We start from the raw sequence: 25,931 nt of genomic DNA, 5'->3' as shown, positions 1-25,931 counted from the left end.
AATAGACTATTAGCTAATCCAAGTCTATTCAAAAATATTACAGCTAATGTAATTTTCTGTTTCTAAATAAATTTTCCTTTTGCTTTTATTTTATAATAACATTTTATACTTACGATTCCTGCTAAAGCTTTAATTTTACATTATTTTCTAGTGTAAAATTGTATAGGCACACAGAAACAAATAGTATTCTTATTACAATAAAAGGCAATTAGCAACCATTAAATTTACTTTCATTGATAACAGGATAACAAACCTAAAACTACTAAAATTTGAATTGTTTTTTATGTGCAATTTTATGATTATACGCATCGGCTTTTTTTAGTCGTTAAGTGCATACTTGTTTACAATGGTTTAATTAGTGCATAATAAAAACTATTGTTCTTCCTAGCCAATTCACTTTCTAAGATGATCTCATGAAAAAACATTAAGTAAACGGATTTTTTCGCCGCTTAAATATCCAACCGGTGTACGATATCCTTGACATGGTAGTTTCGGATTTCCATGCTTATTACCGCACCATTTCACTTCGGTCTTCGACGCTGATGGTAGATGGTGGAACGCCCAGTTTTGTTTATTTATTTTTTTTCAACCCGTGTTTCGCGGTAACCGTGAACTCTCTCGCTGTAACAGCACCCAAAAGTCGCCAATGACCATGAAAAATTTGTAGTTTGTACGATTCACTGTGGAAAAAAACATGATTTTGTGTTACTGTTAAATTGAATAAAAACTTTATTGTGGTAAGTATGATTAATTAAGTAATTAAGCTGCAGTTGATGTCACCGCAAATTAAAAGCGCATGTAAACAATCCAATGTTGAAGTGAATGAATTGAAATAACCCACTTTTCGGTGTGGTGGATTGCGCGGCGCAGGTCAACATTATCCGCGTGTATTGTATTTGTGTAGGTTAATAGTCAATGGATTTATTAGCGTTTGTTACGTAATTATAGGGCTATTGTTAAGCTTTATTTATTATTCTTGAAAAGCCAATTAAAAAACTTGCTCATTTTGCAATGGAAAATTACACCTACATTTTTAGGAAATTAAACGTAATAAAGTAAGCGTAAAAATTTATTGTAACGCAGTAATTAAAATTATGTTAAGTAAATATGGTCATACCTATCAATTAAATGATACTTTTCAGAGATTCTAGAAAAGATGACAACCTAGCATTACTTTTTTACGTAAATCTTATAGTAGCTTGCTTGAATGTCGATAGCGTGTCGAATATACATGAATGAATTTTTAGGATTTTATCAAAGGTTCACAGAGGCATCGTGCTATCGACGTTGCCGGAATTAAAAAAATTACGTTTTCGTATCTTTCTGAAATTCTTATACAATTATACAATATAATAATTCTTATACAATATACTAACAGAGGCGTTGGTAAGCGACTTGTAAGTAAACTGAATAACTTATAAGAAAAATGTCGTCAGCTAGTGTTTAAATAAAAAAAAACCTTCAAGAAATACTTAATTTTCAGTCATCATAAAGGTTTCAGACACAAAAAACTTCTTTAGCTTTCGCACCTCGAAATTCTTATCATTATGACGTCTTACGCGTGGCCTAAACTACGCACCACTACACAATTTTTTAAATTTTCATAATTTTTTGTATATAAATAAAAACAGTTGAGGAACTCATAGTGATCCTCTGTACTGTTGTATGTATTATCCTATGTACTCTATACCGTTTAAAAATTTGTACTAAAAATGCCTTGTGCGTGGCCATGGGCTATGCACCACCCTACAATTTTTTCTAATGTTTTGTTTATTTATTTGTGCTAAAAAGGACAAAATCTTATATAAGTAGGTCAAAATATAGAAGAAACTATTAAAATTTAAATTACAATAATTGAACTTATCCAGTAACTATAAAATAAAATAATTCAAAAAGGAAAAATGCAGTTAACACTAGGCACTAAGTTAAACCAACAAAAACAAAGCAACTTTAACAGAGATGTATATGTACAGTATGTATATGAACCACATAATATTTCTAAAAAGCAATAGTGGAGTGAATAAATTCAAAAAATCAATTCAAATGCGTAAAAAAGATTATTAACTAAGAAGTCCTTAACTTAATTTTTGTATATATAAAGTGATAGAATCTTTACAGAGAGTGGCAAGACATTTATAAAAAATTTCACTCCGTAGTGAGAAACTGCAGTTCTTGATCTGCACAATCGACAAAAATTTAAGTTGAATTGACTTATTACTTCTGGTAGCCGGTCAGTATCAGCATAACACACTTACGAGTACTTAGCCAAATTTTGTCTAGCGTACAAAAGACTTACTAGAATCAATAGAGAAAGAACTTTTATTTCCCTAAAGTAGGATGTACAGCACCTTCTGTAGCCCAAACGAATCTTCTTTGCAATACATGTGCACCGAGTGCCCCCAACTAATAAGACAAAGCCATTATAGATATTCAAGATCTTGAAGAGAAAATTCAGTGTGCTGATGGGTTTTGGTTTCATTCAAATATAATCTGTTTGAAACAGTACAGTCTTTTAAGGTAGTATAAGCATTTAAAGAGTTTTGTCGTCCGCATAGAGATAAAACACAGTGCCGGACAAAGGCAGATCATTGACGTATACGAAAAAGAAAATAGGTTTTAGAACAGAGCCTTGTGGAATTGCATGTTTCAATGCTAAACTTGATAAATCATAAAATGTGGCGTGAGAGCGTAAGCTATCCTCAAAGCCCTCAAGTACCTTCTCGCACCAATCCATAACTGACAAGCTGGTTGAATATAACTTTTTAAAGTCGTACTGTCTTTCATAGGATAATGCATTGAGTCCAACATATCTTTTAATCTGTGTCTTCTAATCTGAGATTCAAAGATCTTTCCAAATATAGAATTAGCTAGAATTAGCTTTTTATAGTTTTTATAAGTGTAGTATTTAATTCAGTGAGTTGACGAACTTGATCATGGGTGTCATCTTAGTAAAAGAAAAGCCGGGTACACAACTGCCTGTCAAATAATCCAAAGGATTGCTATAAGAGCTGAACTTTTAAACTATATTCAAAATGAAGTTACAGGGAAAATTAAAATTCGTAATTAAAAGGTACAGCGTGGCACAATCAATTTTCCTTTAAAATTTAATATTCCTCCGCAAACAATTCAGTATTGGTAAATTACATGGAAAAATAAAACATAGGTAATTATTTGAACAAAGCAAGAAGGGACTGCTACTAAGACAGCTATATTGCCAGCCCGTAGTTTTTCCCATTACGTTTTCAATTTTTAAATAACAAGAATATAAAGCTCCTATTATAACTAATACCAAAGTTCAAAACTAGAAATAAACACTTTGTTTTGTTTTAACTTGTGGTAAGGAAGTTGAAGAGTTTTTAAAAGAGGGGAAAGCAAGAAAAAATAACCAGAAGAAGAGATAGTAAGAATGAGAAGTCTGTAACGCCGAAATATTAAAATTCATTTTGGTTATGGAAAACAAGATTTAGGGGCATTATAATGAAGAGATTTTATGGATATTTTACAAAGTTTTATAAATTTAGTTAATAGTGTTTTTTAATTCAGTACTGTAGGTAACCTGTCTGGTTTGATATTTGTTGTATATCAGGATTTTTATCTGCTCAATTTTCTTTGCAGATAATTGTCTCATTACCAGTACTCGGAATTTCTGGTAGAAGTTGATGCGTTGAAAATAACTTATTTTTGTTTGAGATTTCTTTATACATCTATTTTGTAGAACTTCCTTAAAGACAAAGGTTTTCTGAGATTTGAAGCTAGCTGTTAAGCATGGTCGTTGAGTTTGAGTTGGCTGTCAAAGTTTACGTACAAGTATTACTCAGTTTCAATAACTTTTATTAACTATTTTCAATAACTTGCAGAGCAGTTGCAATTTTACCTTGATGCATAGTTGAAAGGTTGGGCTTGATCTCTGGTCAATAAAAAACATAAACATTTTGTTGTTTTACAACGTTCAAGTCGAGCCAGTTTTTAATTCATTATAAAGTATACTCATATTTATTTTTTACATTATCCCATGATGTTCGTTTTATGAAACCTCATAAAAAAATATAGGGCCCTTTGGGGAACACCACACTGTACAATACGTTCTGAGCACCCATCAGTTTTTAATCTTCTCCTAAAGATGCCAACATCATTAGCAAAACACGCGCCGAGAGTAAAAATAAAGAGTTTTGGTTAGTGGTAAAACTGTCTCGTAATTTGAGTGTCTCACCAAAGTTACAAACCATAAGACTAACACAATAACATGTTTCATTTAAAATTTGCTTGTTTAAAATTAAAATAAAAGTGATCCCAGACAACATCTCTGGAGCATTTGGTATATTAAAAGTAGCTTTAAAGGCTGGCTGTGGAATATCAGAGAGATCACACCTAAATACAGTGTAGCCATGTTATATGTTCAAATATACCATTATATAATTTTCCTAATAGTTATAACAGTTATTTACTGAACATAAATTGCACTTTCCCAGTCATTTTTCCTTGTAGTCGCTACCATAATCAGTATCTTACTACACCCTGTATCTGGCAACTGTAATTAATAATCAATAAAAACACTAATTTAATCTACTGTTCCCTTTAATGTCTTCATTAATGCACCCATTAACAATTATTTATCTTAAATTTGGCTTCTGGTTCAGGTTTACTCTTGCAGCACAATCCAGATGCGTCTATAAATAATAGATGTTCTCATCCATCGGATTCGAATAGCGTACGTGTCCCATTTCAATAATTTTTAGCATTAAAATTGGTGAATGCCCCAATAAAATTATGCTCAAGGATCATTTTATTTCTATTTATATTTACGGATAGGGTAAACTGCTCGGCAATTGAAAATAATTAGGTAATATGTATGGTTCAAAGGAAAGTGTTGCAGGTATTGTTACAATGTAAACTATATGCATCAGAAAATATCGTTTTATTGGCGCACTAAATAAAGAAAAATATTATTATAATATAATAGACGAATGAAATGGGTTGGTATAATAATATAGGAGAAAAAGTCTCAGTCTAAAATATGTAAAAGAATGGTAATGAAAAAAAGAATGATTTACTTAAATATTTCTGCAAAATGTATATTTCCAGATGATCCAGAGTAAACAGAAATTAAAATTGGTATACAAAAAATACCGAAACCAAATTTCACATTAGCAACAAAACATCTATGTATTGACACTGCTTCCACAAACCAGCCACAAAGTACAACCATTTGACAGAGATATTTTCCACCCATTAAAACGATATTACGAAAATGCGTGCATGCTTAATCCCATAATTCCAATCTTCAAAGGTGCCTTGTTCGTGAAGATTATTATTGGATTCAGTACCACAGGTCTTTGGCTATTCAATAAGGACATTTTTACAGAAGATGATTAGTTAATGAATGAATTATTCTAGGCAGTTGAAATATAATTTAAATCAAAGACTCGATTGCTTAGAATTGTAAAATATTTCTAATTAAAATATGATTAATTAATTCATTATCCCAGGGAATCGAGGCACAATTTTAATTAAAAAACATGAAATGTTAAAATAATTGTAATTAAAATATGATTAGTTATTTAATTAATTAATCAGTTCAGGCTGCAGATCCATAATTTTAATTAAAGAGCTTTAAATTTTAATTAAGACTCGACTGCCTGGAATTGAAAAATAATTCCAAATTTAAATGTCATTAATTATTATAAGCAGTTGAGGCTCAATTTTAATTAAAAGACTTAAAATGTTAAATAAGGCTCAACAGCCTGGAGTTGTAAAATAATTCTAATTAAAATGTCAATAATTAATGAATTAATTAGGCCAAGCAATCAAAATACAATTCCAATTAAATTGCCTGAAATTTTAAAGAATATATAGCTCATGGCTTTACTGCCTGGAATTGTAAAATAATTTAAAATAAAATGTTGATTAATTAGGTAGGTAATTTAATTAATTATTCCAGGCAGTTGAGGTACAATTTTAATTAAAGAGCCTAAAACTTTAAAGAATCTATGATTCAACTCTATGGAATTTTAAAATTTACTTCATATTTATTTACTTCATCTATCCACATGCATAAATATAATGCATAACATAGACATACAAAATTTTTGAGTTATGCACCTAGACAACCGAATATATGCATGTGCTCCTAATTATTTTACAAGAAAAAAAATTTAATAAAATATACACTAACCATTACAAAAAAAAGAACCACAGTAACAAAATATACAAATGAATACACATTATCTTACCTCCAGCCCTAATTCACTTATCCAAAAATCTAATCTAGATAAAGAATTCTTTAAGTTTTGTTCTATTTTCAAAAATTCAACCTATAAACACTCTTGATGTTATTTGAAATTAAATTAAAACCTGTTTAGTTATTTAATTAATTAATTACTCCAGCCAGTGGAGAAATAATTTTAATTAAATAGTCTTAAATTTTAATTAAGATACAACTACCTAGAACTGTAAAATAATTTTAATTTAATTACCATTAATTAGTTAATTAATTTATTTACTTGATGCATGTAGTACTATGGATCTGAAATGAGTTGTACCACTTACAAAGTTGAATTTAGCCCTCCTGCTACTTCGATCTAGCTTCAGCTGTAGCTTTGTCATTTTTTTCGTTATTCTTAGCTGCCATCTATGCCTTCAGCCTTATATCTAGTTACTGATGCATCTTCAGATACTGCGCCCTTAACTTCAACTTGCTGTTCCTCAGCTTCAATTTCATCTGCAGTTCCTGAGACGCCAATATCAACTACAAATAAGACAAGTATAACCTTAGAAAACGTTCAGCCTTACCCTAAGGCCGAAGATCCTAAGAAGAACAACAGAAAAGGTGAGAGACAGCCAAGAAGAACCATGATTGCTAAGGATATGTCAGAAAAAACGTAATCAAAGAACAAAAACTGAAAAAAGAAAAACTAAAAAAAGTATCTAAAAATATCTGACAAACTTACCGAAAAAGAGAGTCAAGATTCTTCGTCTGACTCTGAGGTTATGTCTCTTGTATCAACTGATAATGAAGACAGAGTTGATGAAGGGTTATGCCTATATTGCTTTTCCTCAAAGTTTAGTATCTAAAGTGGAGAAGAGTTGTGTAAGTAAGTACACTTTTTGTGGCAGATGAGTGCACTTTTTATGCACAGGGATTCAAGGAAAAGAGTGGAAGGACTACTTATGTAATTTTTGCAGAACTAGATTAAGTACATTTTTTTTGTACACCAACATTTGATTAATTTGTATGTGATTAAAAAAATTAAGCAATTTATTATTGCATCTACCTATTGTTTTATGTTTATCCCAAGGTACAAGACTCATGTCCCAAGGTACACGAGCATAGTGTACCATGAACCACTATGCGATAGTTTTGTATTGTATTTTTTGTTAAGTGGATATACTAAATTTTCAAATGTTATTTTGTACTAAAAGGTATAAACAACACCTAAACATATTTAAAGACGCAAAATTGTAGTTACAAGAAACTTTTAAAAAAATATGTGAAAAGTGGTTCAAGGTACAACAGTTTTCCCTATTTTGGGTTCTTGGATTAGTACTCGGCGCCGTTATGCGCTACATCAAAAACTTTTAACAAAACGTCCACCGAATTACCCCGTTCTACTCTACTAAGAACTATAAAGGATAGTAATAAAATTATGTTTTTGTATGGGTAATTTTAAGAGAGAACTCAATTAAAAGTATAAGAAGAAAAAAACTGTTTAAAATACACCCTTGGTCAAAATGACAACGCCATAAAGCTTAAATAAAATGCATTCGCGAATTTTTGGCGCATACATTTCTTGAAAATTTTAACTACTTATCTTTTAATTTTTGCGTTAAAATAAGCGTATAGCTGCCATATATTTACGCGTGCATTAATTCAAATACTGCATATTTATTACTTTTAATTGCCAGTTTATCCATCTTATACATATATTCTTCTCTTAATATTTAAATCGGCCTTAAAAAATCTACACCATCGCATGCTGATAACACCAAAATCCTAATTCATCACCTTTTTTATCTTTACAGCTCTCGAATCCAGCCGACTGTATTTATAACCTTTACATTCGACGAGTAATCACGCAACCGGGCTACGTTACACAATGTTAAGATGCTGATGTGAACAATTTTAACAACAATTTTCCCGAACAATAAAGAAAATGGTGGATTTAAGATTAGTGCGGGTCGCGATCGTTATCTGTGTGATATCGGTGGTGGAAAGTGTCAGTTTGACTTATATTTTAAAGAGGGAGCAGAAGGGGATACAGCCTAGTTGTATAGCGGAAGGGTTGAAAAGGTATTCGGCCATAGGTTGGGTTTATCCGGTGCCAGAGGATGGAGCAGGAATACCCAATACAAGTAAGTAATTTGTATTAAATATTCATCTATATTTAAGCGCTCTTTGATATTTTTAAAAATATCCAAATGGTAGGCAAAAGAAAAGAAAGCAGCTATAAAATGTGTTAGGAAGAAATAGATGGTAACATACTCGATATCCATTGGAATTTCAATTTTTTTTTAATGAAGGACTATCATGCATGGAATTGAAGGTTCATATAGTTGTTGAAAACTTCCTAAAAGGGGTATAATGATACAATTTATGATACAATTACTCTAGTTACTCCTATATTTAAAGTTAAAAAATAAAAGTGAGTTTCTCTTTCGTTTTCTGGCCATTAGAGGTGATGAAGCCTCTCAGTTTCTCTATTGAAGTATTCTGTGATTTCAGAAGGGCTTTCGACTGTATCAATCAAGCAAGTCATTAAAATCAGTGCGATCTGTCTTATAGTATATAAATTATGATTATTCACAGGGAATTTTCTCAAGTTTTAGTTTTCCTCTTTCTTTTAATTTGAATTTTAAAATTATTATAATTAGCGCCGGTGTTATTTTTCATGTTTCTCAATTTTCATATTATTCCTATATTATAGCTTCGTTACTTTGGGAAAATGTGAGAATATGTCATTTAGAACACGATTTTTACAATTAAATTGTGAAAAATATTTGCATATATTGATGCTTATTGGAAGACCATGAAATACAATTTAAAATCATCATGACTTTCTTATAAAAATTAGCTTGAAAAACTGTATTTTGATTTAAATATTTCATATAACACAGATACATTTAAATGTATGATTATTCATTTAATAAATATTCAATAATACTAAGACTTCAAAAGAAAGCTATTTTATTTTATTTAAAATTTTCGTGTAAATATCTTTATTGATGCCAATATTAATTTTATATTTTTTACATAAACAATATTTTTTTCCTAATGTTTTCCAATATTTTTTCCCTTATTCAGATAAATTTGAATATTTAATAATGTAAGTACTAAATATTCAAATAAACGAGTAAAACATTGTATTTCCATATTTAGAAATTTAAATTAATCGAGTGTAAAGGTCAGTTTATCACCACAAAACAACCTGAAAGCTTCCAAACAAAACATATGCTTAGATTAAATAACATTCTTTACAGGCAATTAGCACATAGGAAAATAATAGTTTTTAGGTCAAATCCACACTTTACAACTATGCACTAGAAAGTTTGCAACCTACGCCTGAAATTAAATAACGTTCTTCACAGACGGCTAGCAGATAGGAAAATTATAATTTTCGGGTCAAATTTATAATCACTTAAGATGAAACACTTCTTTATGCAGGTATGCAAATGACATAAATCCACATGTGTGGCCATAAATAATGTGAATATTTGAGACTATAGCAACATAGTGCAACCTATTCCTAGTACAGCCCACCTAGGATCATGCAATTCAACCTAGTTTTTAATAAGTAACAACCTAGTATGAACTAACACTTGTATTCAATTATAATTTACGAGAGAATTTTAATGCTCTGTAGCACTAGTCGCCTGTAGGATGTTATTATTTTATGTAGGATGTTAAAATGTACACTTTTATTATGTATCAAGAAAAAACGGTCAAACAATTAAACTTACCAACAAGATGATGATTACTGATATTAATATAGGTAACCCCATTGAAGGATGAAATTCCAGCTTCTCGAGAAGAGTTAACTGTTTCAGAAATATATCAGTCATTTAGCGCTTTATTTCTAACTCCTATCCGTTCAAATGAAATAATTAATCAAAGCTCTACACTGACGAAAAATGCTTCTACAGGTCCTGACAAAATTCCCACTAGAGCAATAAAGATAATAAGTAAATGTATTTCAACACCTCTTGCTTAAATTATAAATTTATTACCTTTTAATAAATGGACACATGCCAAATTACTTTATCATATAAAAAAAGTTCGATTACTAAAATTGCAAAAATTGCAAAAAAAAACTTTGCAAACATTTTGAAAAAATGTATTAAGGATCGATTAACTATCTTTTTGAATTCACTTGATATTTCATCAGAAAATCAATTTGAATTTACAAAACTTTACTAGGACATTCACATGCTGCCTTCAAACACACTTTCGAAATCACGAAAATACATTGCGGTCTTCATTGATCTGTCAAACACATTTGACGCCATCCTTCATGAAAACCTGCTAGAAACTTGAAACCATTATGGCATTATGGTGGTGTTGAGCCTTTTGCGAAGTTACTTTAATCAGTAAATTGGAAAATACCTTTAGTGACCCTTTAGTGGCATCAATAAGAGTGCCTCAACGTATAATACTGAGGCCTATACTTTTTGAAGTGTACATATCTTAACACTGTTCTCAACCTTTCTTTGTCAGTTCAAGTCACTTATTTTTAATGGTAAAACATGGTAGCAGGCCATTATGCCAATGACTTTAGGCATAAAAAAAGGACTGATTATGCACTCAAAATCTTACAATCACATACACTTTTTCTGTGATAAATGTGAATAGATCACCTATTAGTATAATCATTTTAGATGAAGTCAGCAAAGAAGAAATCTGTGAAATAACAAAAACCAAATAAACATATCAGTTATCTTATATAGAAGCAGAATAGTTATTTAATTTAAAATTTTATCTAGTTTGAGAAATTCTAAGTAGTAGTAGTATAAGTCCTTAGTTGAATCTTTACTTACTTGCTTACTGTATATTAAAAGTTATATTTAAGAAAATATAATGTGCCACACAGATTAATGGTATAATGATGATATATGTGATATGGGTCGTCTTTTTATAAAACATGTGTGCTCTTTTAAACACAATATTATAATGTATTACCAAACAAATTAAAAATAGAGTGAATGAATATATCTACCTAAATATAAATAATTAAATATAAATGTAATATGTATATTCATCTAAGTTCTGATTTGTCTTGATTAGAGCTGTTACATCACATTTTGATTTATCTTTGTTTGGTAGACTTTTGAATGTTTGTTTTTTGTTGCGTATTTATATTGACTTTTTTTCTTTCAGATGCTGGAATTAAAAACTTTCACATATTGTTTTACTAAGTACAATAGTTTAGTTTGTAATAATTTAGAACACACATAGGTGTTACGTTACTTGCCTAAAGTATAATATATTATGTAATATTGAAAACAAAAAACAAATTGAACTACATATCATGGGGTATTTTTATAGTAGTATATGGTAATTCACGAAATTCAATAAAATTACATTGAAAATATAAAAATTACAGTCCAATTAATAATTATTTATTTATTTACAACAAACAATATAAGTAAGGACCAATCTTGTTGAACTATATATAGTAAATGAATCAAGTCATATATAAAACATAAGGGCTTGTTATGGTCCAACCTCTAAATGAATACAGTTGTTCTTAATTTTAACATGTATAGTCATTTTTAAGAATAGAGTTATAGTTTTTTCTGATTTTAGTATTATATTTACGTTCGATATTTTTTAACTCTGATCTATACATTTGTGTTTTTGGGTCTATATTAAGCTTCTTTAAGGAAATTATTTGATAAGTTATAGTAACATCCCTTCCATAAATGATTTTTAATACTCATTTTTGAATAATTTCCAGCAAAATAATGTACATATTTTTTGTGATACACCCCATGCAAGAACACCATACATCACATGTGGTTCTACTAGGGCATGATAAGTGATCTTTAATTGTGATAACTCCAATACGTTTTTTAAATATTTAAATTTTCTTGGTTCACATGATAATCTCCTCTTATCTTGTGAATCAGTTTATTTTTCCACGTATGGTTATATTTCGACATCTACAGTTTTGCATTATGCTAATGGACAGATAATTTGAAAGATTACTTAAGTTAGGTGTAAAGGCAACATAATAAGTCTCGTTAATACTTAAATTTACAGTAAGATTTTTAGATTTTAGGTAATATAATATTATTTTCATATTTTCGTGTACAGAATTTTTTAGAGTATTCCAATCGTCACCGGAAGACAAAATGGCCGTATCATCTGCGAAGCTAATAATTTCCCGTTTCATGTGCTGTTTTAAAATATCATTTATGTGCAGGTTAAACAATGTCGACGTTAAAACACACCGATCAATTTTTTTTCCAACCTGTAAGTCAACTACTACTTTCACCCGTTGAATTTGATTCTCTAGGTAACTTTTAATTAACTTAATAAGTGGTAATCCCTTAAAACTATATTGTTTTAATACTGTCACTAGCTCCTTATGGTATATTGTACCGAATGCCTTCTTCAAATCAACCAAAACAATTTCTCTGAAATCTATAGTTGTTGTTAGCAACTGAGATTTTACTTTGTGGGTTTTAAAAAATGTTAAAATTTTTCCTTTAATTTATTTTCGAAAACCTTTGCAAAATTGCATATGAGAGAAATTGTTTGGTAATTACCCAAGGCTAATTTATTTCCGGTTTTAAATAATCGCTCAATAAAATTCCTTTTAAACTGTTCTAGATAAGTACTACTTAGGAATATTAAATAAGTTATTTTATATGCTGCGAAATATTTTTGACAATATTTACATTTATTTGATCATAGCCTGGAGCTTTCCCCAGTTTAAGAGACGATATTTTTTGAAGAATCTCTCTTTTACTTGTTGGTGTGTGCATTACTGTAATTCAGTGATTCACTGCGTCAGATATTATATTACTTTGAATATTGCATGGTTGAATATTCTTGGCTAGATTATTTCCTGTCTGTAAAAAAATTTACAAATTGGTTGGCAATTTCCTTCTCTTCACTTAATTCTTTTGAGTTATTTTTGTTAGCTCTAACAAGTTCTTGATAAGAATATAATTTTGATATCTTATAATTATCATTTAATTTATTACGGTGCAGTTTATATATCTTACTAATTACTTATGATAGTTGCGTTTTTAGTTCTTATAATTCTTAAAATGTCATTTGTAATTCATAAAGTTTTCTTATTTTGATTTGAATTCAGTTTCATCTGCTTAGTATTTTTTATCTATATACCATTTTACAAAGTATTTTGTAGCATTATCAATATTACATAGAAGTCACTTCAGTTTTCGTTACCTAACTCCTCTGATAGCTTATTATGGTTAATAAAATATTTAAATTTTTCTTTTGTATTATGGTTTACCCTTAAGCCACCAAAAACTACCTGCAATATTAATAAGAAGTTCAATTACTGTAACGACATACAGTATATGACATTTTTGATTTTATAAATAAGTAATCGATACAGGATGCTGCTGTATTATGTACGCGTCTTGAATGATTAATTGCAGGTGAAAAGCCATATCAATACTTAAGATGTTAATATTTACGTCACCAACTAAAATATGCATGGCATAATTTTTATGTTCTGTTTGAAAATAAATTTCTAAATTATTTATAAATTCCTTAATTCATGTTGATGGTGGACGATAAATTGATGTATTTATCGACTTCTTACGGTAAACAACCAAAGCAAATCTTATGTTCATGAGAAATTATCAACGGAGTAAAGAGCAATTTAAGCAACTTTTTACATATTATGATTTTGATTCACCATACCCTCATAATATATAAAGTGGTAGCCCTGAATAACAAAAATATCTGAAAAATTTAATTGCCATATTTTTGTTAAAACCAATATCAGTACTTAATGCAAAAAATAATTTTGAAATCAGATCCTTTTTCTTTTATAAATTTCCGTTGAACTTGTAGGTAGTGAAAATCGAATAGGTGCCTATTCGATGATGTCTAACATATTCATGGTGGGAAACAATCTAACGTTTTTATACTACGACTAATGCAAAGAAACTTTTGAACTTTTGCCAGACCATGCATCAAAATACCATCCCAATGTGTATAGCAAAAAGTTCATTGACACTTCAATTTGTCTCTGATAAAATTAAATTGTAATTTAAAAATGTCTATTTGACTCAATACGCAACAAGCAAATAATACAATATAAACAATAATACGTGGTCAAAATGATAATTTTTTAACACCGTGAACTTTGGATAACATTTGCTTATAAGTGCTATGTAAACATCATTATTTATTTGTATAGATAACTTGCAAGTAATTAGAGAAAAAATTAAGATATAAACAAAATGTAATAAAAGTAAATAATGTTTGTTGTAACATATATAACGGTCCTAATAAAAAAATTACGATAATTAATGTAGTATAAAATTATCATTAATTCAATAAGTTTATCATATAATAATTTATGGCTCTATTTTACTGTACTTTTTTTGTCACTGTTTTAATGAAAAATATTGATATTCTTCAAAAGAAAATTTTTTTGCCATATCATATTTATTCAAACATTAGACCGTAGCGGTATTGGCGAACCCAACCCTACAGCTGTTAATATAATAATACCTTGTTAGATAATATATTTGAACAGTGATAACGATAAATATACCATACAAGGGATCATATATCTTAATATGAATTTTTTATGAGAAAAAACAGTAGAAACATGGTATTAAAAAATCAATATTAGCTAAACGAGGTTATTTATATCCAAATAATAATAAGCCGGCCATTCTTTTTTTTTAATAATTTAACTTCCTGTTATTTTATTAATGAAAAAAAGTAGAGGAAATTTAATTGTTTTTCGCCACAATTTCGTTATGAACAACTTAGAACTTTGAAAGGCCTTTCAATGTTCTAAGGTGAACAATTTAATGTTAGAAATAAAATATAAAAATATATAAAAACATGGAAGCTAATTATATTTTGGTTACTACCAAAAGCTTTTGATATAGATTGATTTTAAATGGCCCAACCAGAATTGACATAGAGGAGGATGTAGAGAACTATCTTTAAATGGCTCAATTATTCTATACCAAATAAATTGGTACTCAACATAATAAAACTAAAATTGAAATTTAACAAACGAAGAGTGAGTAATCAGACTCAGATCTCTCAGGTGAAACTCTTCGGTGTTTTTATGAATGAAAATAATAATAAAAACGGTTTTTTTTTAAATTTTAAAAATTACACAAAATGACTAAAAGACTAATAAACTAAAGCCAATTATGACAGCGTCAATCAAATTATCACTTAAGACTAACCTTGCAAGTATTTATGAAGTTTTAGATAACATTGACATCAACCATATCCCTAAAATTAAGATCAACAAGAGACAATACCCTTTGAAGGTTTTCTAAGTACACCATTAATTTATTAAAAGTCAACTAAGGCCACATAACATGTGGAAATTGAAACGAAGACAAGCCGATTACGATAACTTCTTAGATTTACGCAAAACGATATGATTATAAAGATTATATTAATAAAACCGAAAAAAATATTGTCAATGACGTATCAAATACTTTTGGTCATTTTTTCGTAATAAAAAAAAAACTAAGCCCTTACCATTAAAAATGAAATTTAATGATCAGGAAGCTTCGAATTGTGTTGACAAGTAAACTTTCTTCATAATATTTTAGTGGAGTATATGATCCTCCTAATACCACAGCTGTAATTAAGCCTGCCAAGAAGGTTTTGTTAGTTAACAATATTTATAAAAATGACGTTGACATCCACACTTATATCAATCGATTTGAACAAGGGACCTGGTTCAAACGGATTTCCTTAATTTTTTCAAGTCTTGTCCTGGCTTGTGCGAGCTTTTGCATATCCTGTACAACCAATGTTTTGTTCAGCGGCATTTTTCCTAAAAATAGCTCAAATTTATCCTGTATTCAAGTCTGAACAAACAAATTCTGTTAAAAAATTACAGGCCAATTTCCTTACAGACTTTCGTAAGCTATTCAAATCTTTTTTAATACTATTAAACCAATTATTTTTTGGAGTCAAAGAAGTTATCCACGTTAACCAACATGGCTTTTTCCAAGAGAGTTCGGTAATAACCAATTTGATACCATTTGTTTAGAGTGTAAACGAAAATATGGAGAAATGTGCATGCGAAACATGTGCCGTGCACACTGACTTTTCGAAGGCTTTTGATAAGGTGCATCATCCCACACTTTTCATAAAGTGGGAGAATTTCGGTGCAAGCTTGTGAGCTTTGGATATTTTGGAAATGATTATACACGACGTAGAGTCGTCATCGACATCTAAGTTATAATATTATAGAAAATGAAAAAAATTATTTGAGTGTCATCCGCTTATTGATGAGATGAAATATTTACTAAATAACGTGATGTCATAGTAATGAAAGTTAAATGAATATAAAGAAAAGAAGAACACCTTTCTGGACATGTAAATAATTAAAAATTTGACCCAGTATAAACGGTTTGGCTCCTCCTTGTTACTACCTAGGTATTTTTGAGTTGATTATTTTTAATCCTAATATTTTTGAGCGACGCAAGCCTAAATATTTGAACATAAAAATATCAACGCTGTTGGACGACCTTCATCGATACCTCTAAAAATGTCATCATCTATATGTAATAGAGCAGTGGTGGTGATATGTGGTATTAAGTTGGCTCAATATGCAATTTTATTTGATTAGCTATAATTCTTTCAAGAATTTTATATAAGGATGTAAAAACACTCACTGGTCGGTAATGGTAAGACTCAGTTGGATTATTAACCTGGTAATGGTAATCTCGTCAGCCAATTTCCAAGACTTACGGAATTTGCAAATTTTAAAAAAGAATTAACAATTAGTGTTATGTAATGAGTAAAGTATGATGAGATAGGAGGTGACATTTTAGAGTCAATAACATCATTACCAATCTGAGACATTTGAAATATATTTAATGATAAAGTCATTTAAGGCTAAAGCTTTAGTAATCCGGCCTCTTTTCCACGGCACATGGCCATTAAATAGAATAGTTAAGTGATTAATCAAAAATGTAATCTCATCAACGTATAAATTCCATCAGATGCCATACTCTACAAAACAGTGTTGAGATATTTTATCAGCATTGACAGTATTGACTAGCATATATGACCCAATATAATTCTGCAATATTTAAAATGGAAAAAAATTGATTTTTATTAAATCCTTCATGTTTTGGTGTAGTTATTGCGTCTTGTTGCCACAGGTTTTTTACCTGAGGAAAACTACACTCCAGGAATACTCTTTTATGTCAGGAACACACCTTTATTAATGTCAAAAACTATTACCTGACTCGCGTTAACGGTCGTTTAATTTTTTCTAAGGTAAAAAGTGACTAAACAATTAAAACTAAATAAAATGACACGAAACACGTCTCTTTTAAAGACCCATGTAACAATATATAAATGTTTAGAATTTTTTTCATTGTTTTTGTAGATGGAGAGCAGTATTCTCAAGAAAATACTTAGTCAAGTCAAAGTCAAAGCAAGGAAGTAAAGTCTAGAAAATTTAAAATTTACGAATTTAAAATAATATAACCCAAATAACATAAATTGGGGCCCTCAAACAAAATGAACTACCTAAAAACTAGTTGATTGAGATTTGATTTCAATATTTTTTACTACGAAAAAACTTTTGCTAGTAGAGATTTGCAACTATCTGAAATAGGTTTATATATTTATTATTAATTTATTATCAGTAGTAAAAAGATCTTGTAAGAATTCTTGAAAATTAAAATTCGAGTAATCATTATATTATATACAATATAGACCTAGTGGATGTATATGGTAGTCATGGTTGCTTCACTAGTTTTGGTTATCTTTTTGTATACATTAGTAAAAAATAATAAGGTCTAAATTATTAGTTAATAAGAAATCGATATTTAAGTTACCACTAAAAAAAACATAATCAAACTGAGGTAAAAAAATTGATATTGGGTTTTCTAGGTCTTCAATACACATACTTAAATTGGTACCTGGAGGACGATAAAGAAATCCAAAGCAAAACGTTTTATAAAAAAATAATAAAAATAAAATCTCTTGTGTAGTAAACATATTAACTGTTTAAGCTGTACGTTATATCAAGGCATACATATATGCAAGAAAAAGAATAACATTGACTGTTGCTATCAAAAATTTGCAATACGTCAATTTATCTATATAAATTCATTCACATATAAAAACTCAGCAACAACACTTAACTTACTCTATACATATTTATAAAAATATGAACTGTAATTAATACCAATAATAACTTAACTATAGGCAAATAACATCTGCCGGTAGTATAATATGCGTCATGTGGTTTTAAATTAGCAACACAATACTTACAGTTTAATATTAGACTATTGCGGTCATTTCTAAATTCACTTTATTATCAATGAAATAGAGTTTATTAAAATATACAGCGTGTTTCCTAAGTTATTTTTTATTTTATGTTTTTTTTTCAGCCACAAAATTTATTCCTTCCATTCAGAATAGCTACAATTGTGACTTCTCAAAAAATAGCAAGTGCAGCGCTAAATGGGTGGCAAAGGATTGGCAAATAGACGAGACCTCGTCGAAGACAAGGGAGTTTATCGATGATAGTCGGTGGGAAGGTAAGGATAAGAGGAATATAGATAATAACTTAAAATTAGGAGGTATACCGTAATTTTAATTCTAAAAAGTTTTTACTGCCTATGGCTCATGGTTCTTCTTGTGAAGTTAATTAATTTTGCTATAATTTAAGTCCCATACCAATTTTTTAGGTCAAATTAATTTGAAGATAGATGTCCTCAAGAAGTGAAAAGTAATTTTCTGAGATGGTATACTATAAAAGAAGACCTAGGATTAGACCCAAGTATTGAAATTGAAGACGTTTTATTTTGCAAAAGAAGAAAACAGAATTGAACGAACAAAAAATAATGAACGAAAAAAAAACAAACATTTTAAAAACTTCGATTAAGATAGACACACTTAAAGAGATACAGAGACGATGAAATCGTAAATATTCGAAATACTTGTGGATATATTGGAAAAGATTCTGTCAAATTCAGTTTTTTATAATCTTAGGATTTAAAAGCTCACTACATTAACACCAGAAAAAATGTACTAAAACTTTATCAAAATGAAAGCATTATCAATCTTGAATTCCAAGATAGCAATATCTCCAAAGATAGCAATGCCTTCAGTATTCATAAGGACTTAAGATCCTTTTTAAGGGCGGACTAAATTAGGAAAAGATGATAATAAAGGATGAAAATATATCCTCTTATAACAGCTCCTTCTTTTCAGTGCTCTACCTTTCCAGTCCTGCAGAAGTTAATTCGCTTTCTCCTGAACAAGAAATTTCTTAGGCAATTACTACAGCACTCTTCCTAAAGTACTCAATAGTGATCTTTATTAATTTATGTTACATACTTGCACGACGAAATTACATTGTTCCATAATTTTTCTACATAGAGAGCAGTCAGTAAAATCAATATAAAATACCTTATCCAGCCTTCGTAAATTTAGACAATAAGAGAGCTTTAGACAATAAAGAAGCTTGTGATTCTTAAAGCCAAGTATCTGATAAGCTTTATTTATAGTATAATGAACATTAAATTTAGGACCACTCCCAAAGTAAACGCCTTAGGTCCTTGCAAGTAGAATTAAAGTTAAGTTCTTTATGAGCAATATTATAGGTTAAAGCTTATCACAGAACACTTAACAATATTCGAATACAATGTACTATTATCAAACTGTATCCAAATAACACTGAAGTTTGCTGGAATCATCCAAAGAGGAAACAGACCCAAATATCTTAAAATCATCAGCAAACATGAGACATTCATTCGTAAGTTATAACCTTACGCAGATAATTAATAAAAATGATCTGCATTGATGAATAATCAAAGTTTGTATAAAGTTCTTTCTGATTGATTACCTCTTCACATTTCCTAGTCATAGATAGATAGCTACAGCAATTTAGTATTATAATGCTCAACAATTGCCTCTCAATTTGGGATTGTGAGGTCTATCAAAGAAAACAATGTTAATGAAAATCTATCTTGTTTTATTATTACACCCAACTCAAAATGATCTTTTTCTTGCAAATTTAATTGTAACTTCACTTAATACTTTTATTTTAGATATGCCAACGGTAATGACCTCCGGAAACACTTTTGACCACAGTTATGATCTGGATAACTCAGAGGTAGCAAGTTTCTCAGTTAGATCAGCAGAGACAGTTGATATTTTTTTGTGTTCAGGATGGAATCCAAGAAACTACCCTTGTCACGTCTTCAGAATCAATTCTAGAAAAGTCAATTATGCTGCAATGAACTCCTACTCGGATAATAGTTACGACGTTATGAATGTCGTTTATCAGGTAATTTTTATTTTAATTAAGAAATCTAATGATCTAATCTAATAAACAATTCCTTTGTAGGCATTTTCTAACATCATAACAATAGATGAATGGCGAAACTTCCAAGTCGAGGTTAAAGAAAATAAAATTAAATTGATAGATCTCAATACGAATCGAATACTGTTTGAAGGTCAAAACAAAGATGATATTAGGCCCAAATACTTAGTGGTCAGAAGTTTACAACCTAGTTTTTGGAAAATCATTGAGAGTAAGTAAAATCATTGTAACATCGTTACTTAAAAATTCTTAACCAACTTCTCTATTCGTTTCAATTTCAGATCCTTTTATGTATACAGCAACCGCCCAAATATCCAGAATGGGGCCCCAAATCGAAACTTCTTATAAAGATTTGTGCGTTTCTCTATTTGTGAATACGTGCGAAGCATGTCAGATGACATTCTTTTATATGAATGGCACTGAGAGAAAAGATCTTAAGCATGTTGAGCCTACCGTAAGAATACTAGATAATGGTAGTCATTAATATTTAAGAAAACATTTTTAGAATTATAATTGGACAGAAATAAAACTGAAACAGGAAAATATTCAACTTGGAAGGTTCAATCTTTTTATTGAAACTCGATTTTCACCTTCTGCCAAGGAACCTAAGACTGGCTGGTGGGCATATGATGGTGTCAGAGTATGTAATGAAAATGGTAAGTTTTACGTGCTATTTGGGTTTCCTAAATGGATTAAAATAGTAATTTTTAGAGGTAAAGGTGACTTATCTAAAACTAAACCAAACTTTCGCTGAAGATGACACAACTGTGAACCAAATCTCATGTCAATTGATAAAAGAACCCGGTTATAAGCCAGCGAGCCTCGAATACGACGAGATTGAAGGTACTGGTTAAAATCGACGCTTTAATATGTGAACATTGACTTAAGCATAATGGTAGATGAAATTTTTTCAGAGTTTCCCCCTGTGGAAACCATAGCGAATGATACCAGTATTAAGCTTATATGGAAAGACGAAGATCCGGATCACTATCTCACTTATTTTGTGTATTATCAGGTAAATATGAATGGTTTATTGAGCAAGTGTCGAGTTCTAAAGCAAATCAACGTATGGCCTAATGTATTCGAATTTAAAAAAAAATGACGAGATTCTTTATCTAAAAGGCTTTTAAGTTACGTCGTAAATACAAGCATTTTGGAATTATTGAGTCGGTTTTTAATAGATTAAACAAATGTTGATACTGTCAAAGGCTTTACAAAAACCTAAATATTTTTGAAAACTCACTTAACGATTTTTTTGATTTTGGTTTCATATGAAAGCTAATTAGTTTCTTTACAAATGAGGTAATTTGATGTTTTCCTGTAAGGCTCAAAATCTAAATATTTTGAAAACTTGTGCTTATTTTATTGATTTTGGTTTCAATGACATCAAGTATCAAATTGTCTAACTGTTATTTGGGGTACTCTCCATAGATTCTCTATGAAAAAGAGAAATAGATTTTTTATATAAAAAATAATTTTTACTTTCAGAATATTATGTTTAATATCCAAGTGGGAAATAAAGTGAGTATTTAAATCTGGTAAAATTCAGTATTACACCCATAAGAACAAAAAAAGTTAATGAGGATTGCTAAAAGACCAACCGTTGTATCATCAATTTTAAATCCATCAGGTAGAATTTCGTTTTTCTGGCCATGAAAAACTGATTATCACTTGAAATATCATCAGAGAAAACACTTTTGTCTTTTTTTGAGAGAATCGCTTTATATATTTTACAAGATATATTTAATATCATGTTTATTTTTAAGGGAAATGATCCTTGCTCTATGGACATTGCTACATCCCCCAGACTAAGATCAAGCGGATTTTTAACCACGAAATATAGCGAAATTATCTTAACTAATCTGATACCAGACACTCTCTACAATATAACTATCTCTTCAGTATTACACGAGAACGACAAGTTTCTGACCGTAAAAACCTTGGAAACTGGTAAATGGCATTTAAAATCAAATGATTATTATAACACATTTGCTTACTTTTTTTGAAGATGAACCCAGCATAAAAGAACTTCCTATTAAAATGCACATCATACCACAAGCAAATGCAGTAAATATATCGTGGGATAGACCCAAATGCAGTTCCAGATACGGAAGGTTAATCTACAACATTCGAGTATCAAACGACAAATTACAATTTAACAAACAACTTTATCAACAAGTGAAAAACTCTTACCTAATCGAAGGCCTACGACCGTTCACCGATCATAATCTAACAGTTGAAACTGCTCGAAATGCCAAGAATCTTGCTACTGGAAAGCACACCCACAAACTGACTTACCAATTTACAACTTTGCCTGGAGGTAAGCGATATTTTCAATATTTAATTCAATCATTTAACTTGCATAATTGTAGTTGCCGGAATGGTAAAAAACTTGGAACTATACGCGATTGGTTCCAACAAAGCTTACTTTAGATATGACTTACCGGCTAGTACCCAAGGTATCCCAAGTGAAATTCGTGTAACCAAATGTCCATTACTTTCAAGAGCTAAATGTAAAACGGCAGAAAGCAGCATTTCAAAGTGTACTTTGTGGCCTCAGAAGATGTGTCTGGTGGTGGACTATCTGATTCCTAATCAAACGTACACCTTTACCATGAGCATTAAGAACGTGAACTCGAATGTTTTTGGAAACAGTTTCGAGGTAACGGGGACCACCGAGGAAAGAGGTAAGATTATGAAAAATTAATTATGTAAGCACTGGCTGATTATGATTTTAGTGCCACTGCCTCCTCAAAATGTCACTTATAAAGTGGTAGATTGTCACGAGAGCACGGATTATTGTCACCTTAATATTAGTTGGTTCTACCCGTACAGTCCAAATGCGACCATCAATGCTTTCAATATTGTTTTGAATAGCACCTATTATAATGATTCTTACTCTGAGGAGGACCAAACTATCCATGAAGTTTATAAGATTGTTGATGAAAGTGATTATTTGCCACGATACACTTATCAGGTTAGTAATTGTTGATGTAAATATCAAAATAAGAAGATTGCTAACGATTAGGATGAGAAATTATATTTTTACTAACAAAAAATCACACAATTTTTTTTCCTGGATTTCCAGATAAAATATGTGCCATATAGCAAAGAATACAACCTCTATGTACAATCAGCAAATGACAAATACAAGAGTGATTTCGTGACCACTACAGTAAAAACAGCTGACTTAGGAGATCATATTGACCAAAGACCGAAGCTGCTCGGCAAAGGGGATAAAGCTATAATTTTCAAACTACCGCCCTTAGATAGAAGATTGGACTCTTATACCCTGACCGTTATAGTTCAGGACTCAAATAAATCTATCGAGGTGGCCTCAAAAATGTTACCAGAAAAATTCACCGATACTATTTGTCAGCGTTATGGAGATACTTGGGTATCGCATACTTTAAATGTAAAACTGCAAATGTCCCCTATATTTATGTCAGTACTTATCAGTTATTTTTACAGGTTAAGGACAATAAAACAAACACAATAACCATCTCATCTGGAAAGCATGGCGAACAAATAAGACCAAATACAAAATATTGCATAAACTTTTTTATACAGATGCGGTACAGGGGTGAGGAACATGAAGTGACTTATTATGAAAAATTGATAACTCCAAGTTCGCCACCACCGACCAGTGACGCTCCTAAAGCAGGAAACTTTAATCATTTGTATATGCTGTTGTTGCTGCTTTTATTGGTGCCAATTGGATTTGCGATTTATTGGTAAGTCTGAGAGTTAAGTCATTTTTTGTGAGCAGAAGCAAAGCAGATCTGATTTTTTAGTAATTCATTTTATTTCATTTACATTTATAAGAATTTCAATAGGTTCACAGGATGTTTCGTTTGAAAAAACACCAAATTTTTTTATTTCAGACTTATTTCTATTACTATCATTTATATTCATCTCCACATAGACGATTTGGTGAGGTGAGTGAATCTGAATGGTTCGCATGAACATTATCCTATGAAAATATTCTACTTAATATTATTTCTTAATATTATAATCTTTTCTAGGTATATTTTATAAATTTTCTGCTTTTTATGATTCTGCATGATTTTGCCTTTTTATGTATCGCTGTTCTACTTCTTGAGCATTACACTAATTATGCCATTAATTGTGTTTTAAGTTTACCCATCTTTTAATAAAAAGCGGAATAAATCAACCCTTGACAATTAATTTCTAGCATGCACATACCACGCTGAATTACACCTTAAGCCAAAAAACTCAATCAATTGGGTCCTTAATAAATTAATAAAATAGGATATAAGATTAGCTTAACTAAATATTATATTGAAAAAATTGATGATGGACAACCAAAGCCCAAACGTTAGATTTTACTCATTGTACTTGTATTTTATGTTTTGGGGTTTTCAGGATCTCCCAATAAACGATATCTTACAACTATTAACAACATCAAATATGTGAACAAAAAAATGTGTACAAGACAAAGAGGGGCATTATTTGTCTTGTACATTATTATTAACATAATTCAGCACTTAGTAGTGTAGTTTTTTAGTACTTTACTTTTCATAAAATAATGAATTACAGAAAGACGTATGGGAATTATATTATGCCAAATAGAAAATCTATTTATTATAATAATCCAGATCAGATACTAGCATTGTTAAGAGACCACAAAATAATCATTGCCAATTTTAACAAAGATTGGCAAAGGAAAATAGGAGAAGATTACACGAAACTAAGTCTTGGGTACAAACAAATTGCTAAATGAATGCGGATTTATTGAACTAAAGTGACCTAATATGCATTTCTTAATAATTTTATTCAAATTTAAAAATTTTATTATTCTGGTAAAGAAGTCTTTCTGAGTTAGAACTGAATCAACACCAGAAATAACTTAAGAAGTCTTAAGTTAAATTTTGTTTGCTTTTCTAGGTGTATAAAAAGGCGTACCCAAAGGCGAAAGCTAGAACCACCAGAGAACGAATACGAGAGTCTCCCATTCGAAGACAAGGGTAACAATTACGTTAATAAAACCACTTACGACCACCTAATCCGCAAATAATAATTTTTTTTCCTAATTTTGGTACTTAAACTATTGCCTTCGATTTGATCTGTGATAAAACATAAACTTTGTGTGCCAGGATTCACTTACTACAGACTATTTATTATAGCTGTAGGACTCTCTTATGAACTAATTACTTAAAGACAGCTTTCTATACATTTTTTTAATGTATCTGCTATCTAAAATACTTCTGCTGAAATATTAAGACTTTGCATATTTATTTGTTCAAAAAAAATAATCTATGTACTATTTTATATAAAATACTTTTAAGTTTATATAACTATATAAATATGCCGTTTTTTTATTAATCAACCCGCATGACTTTAAAAAGTAATGCTGGGCTTTTATACCAAAAA

General features: G+C 30.0%; 1 protein-coding gene and 1 long non-coding RNA gene across 4 annotated transcripts; one reads left to right on the top strand and one right to left on the bottom strand.

The window, feature by feature from the left end:
- The first annotated feature begins 506 nt into the window (after positions 1-506).
- On the top strand, positions 507-25,931 carry LOC126743031 (uncharacterized). 3 transcript variants are annotated; one of them, XR_007662759.1, is made up of 17 exons: positions 507-737; positions 8,020-8,349; positions 18,598-18,747; positions 20,263-20,501; positions 20,562-20,748; positions 20,819-20,991; positions 21,043-21,193; positions 21,249-21,380; positions 21,437-21,552; positions 22,304-22,487; positions 22,546-22,857; positions 22,910-23,224; positions 23,276-23,514; positions 23,626-23,952; positions 24,009-24,271; positions 24,422-24,475; positions 25,446-25,594. XR_007662759.1 is itself a non-coding variant. In XM_050449956.1 (16 exons), exons 2-16 carry the CDS (start codon positions 8,151-8,153, stop codon positions 25,573-25,575), a joined length of 3,102 nt encoding a protein of 1,033 aa, XP_050305913.1. In that variant the 5' UTR covers positions 509-737; positions 8,020-8,150; the 3' UTR covers positions 25,576-25,931. The 3 variants fall into 3 exon arrangements, 2 of the variants coding, with proteins under 2 accessions (XP_050305913.1, XP_050305912.1); XM_050449956.1 differs by lacking the exon at positions 24,422-24,475 and having other exon boundaries at positions 509-737; positions 21,452-21,552; positions 25,446-25,931; XM_050449955.1 differs by lacking the exon at positions 24,422-24,475 and having other exon boundaries at positions 509-737; positions 25,446-25,930.
- Positions 6,553-15,770, bottom strand: LOC126743032 (uncharacterized). Its single transcript, XR_007662760.1, has 3 exons — positions 15,716-15,770; positions 6,948-7,067; positions 6,553-6,745 (listed from the first exon to the last, which is right to left on the bottom strand). It is a non-coding gene; the product is annotated as an uncharacterized LOC126743032 (long non-coding RNA).

Source organism: Anthonomus grandis, chromosome 12 (genome assembly GCF_022605725.1).
Source record: "Anthonomus grandis grandis chromosome 12, icAntGran1.3, whole genome shotgun sequence".
Lineage (NCBI taxonomy): Eukaryota > Metazoa > Arthropoda > Insecta > Coleoptera > Curculionidae > Anthonomus > Anthonomus grandis.
The sequence above is the reverse complement of the archived record's forward strand: the minus strand, read 5'-3'. Positions and strand labels throughout refer to the sequence as shown.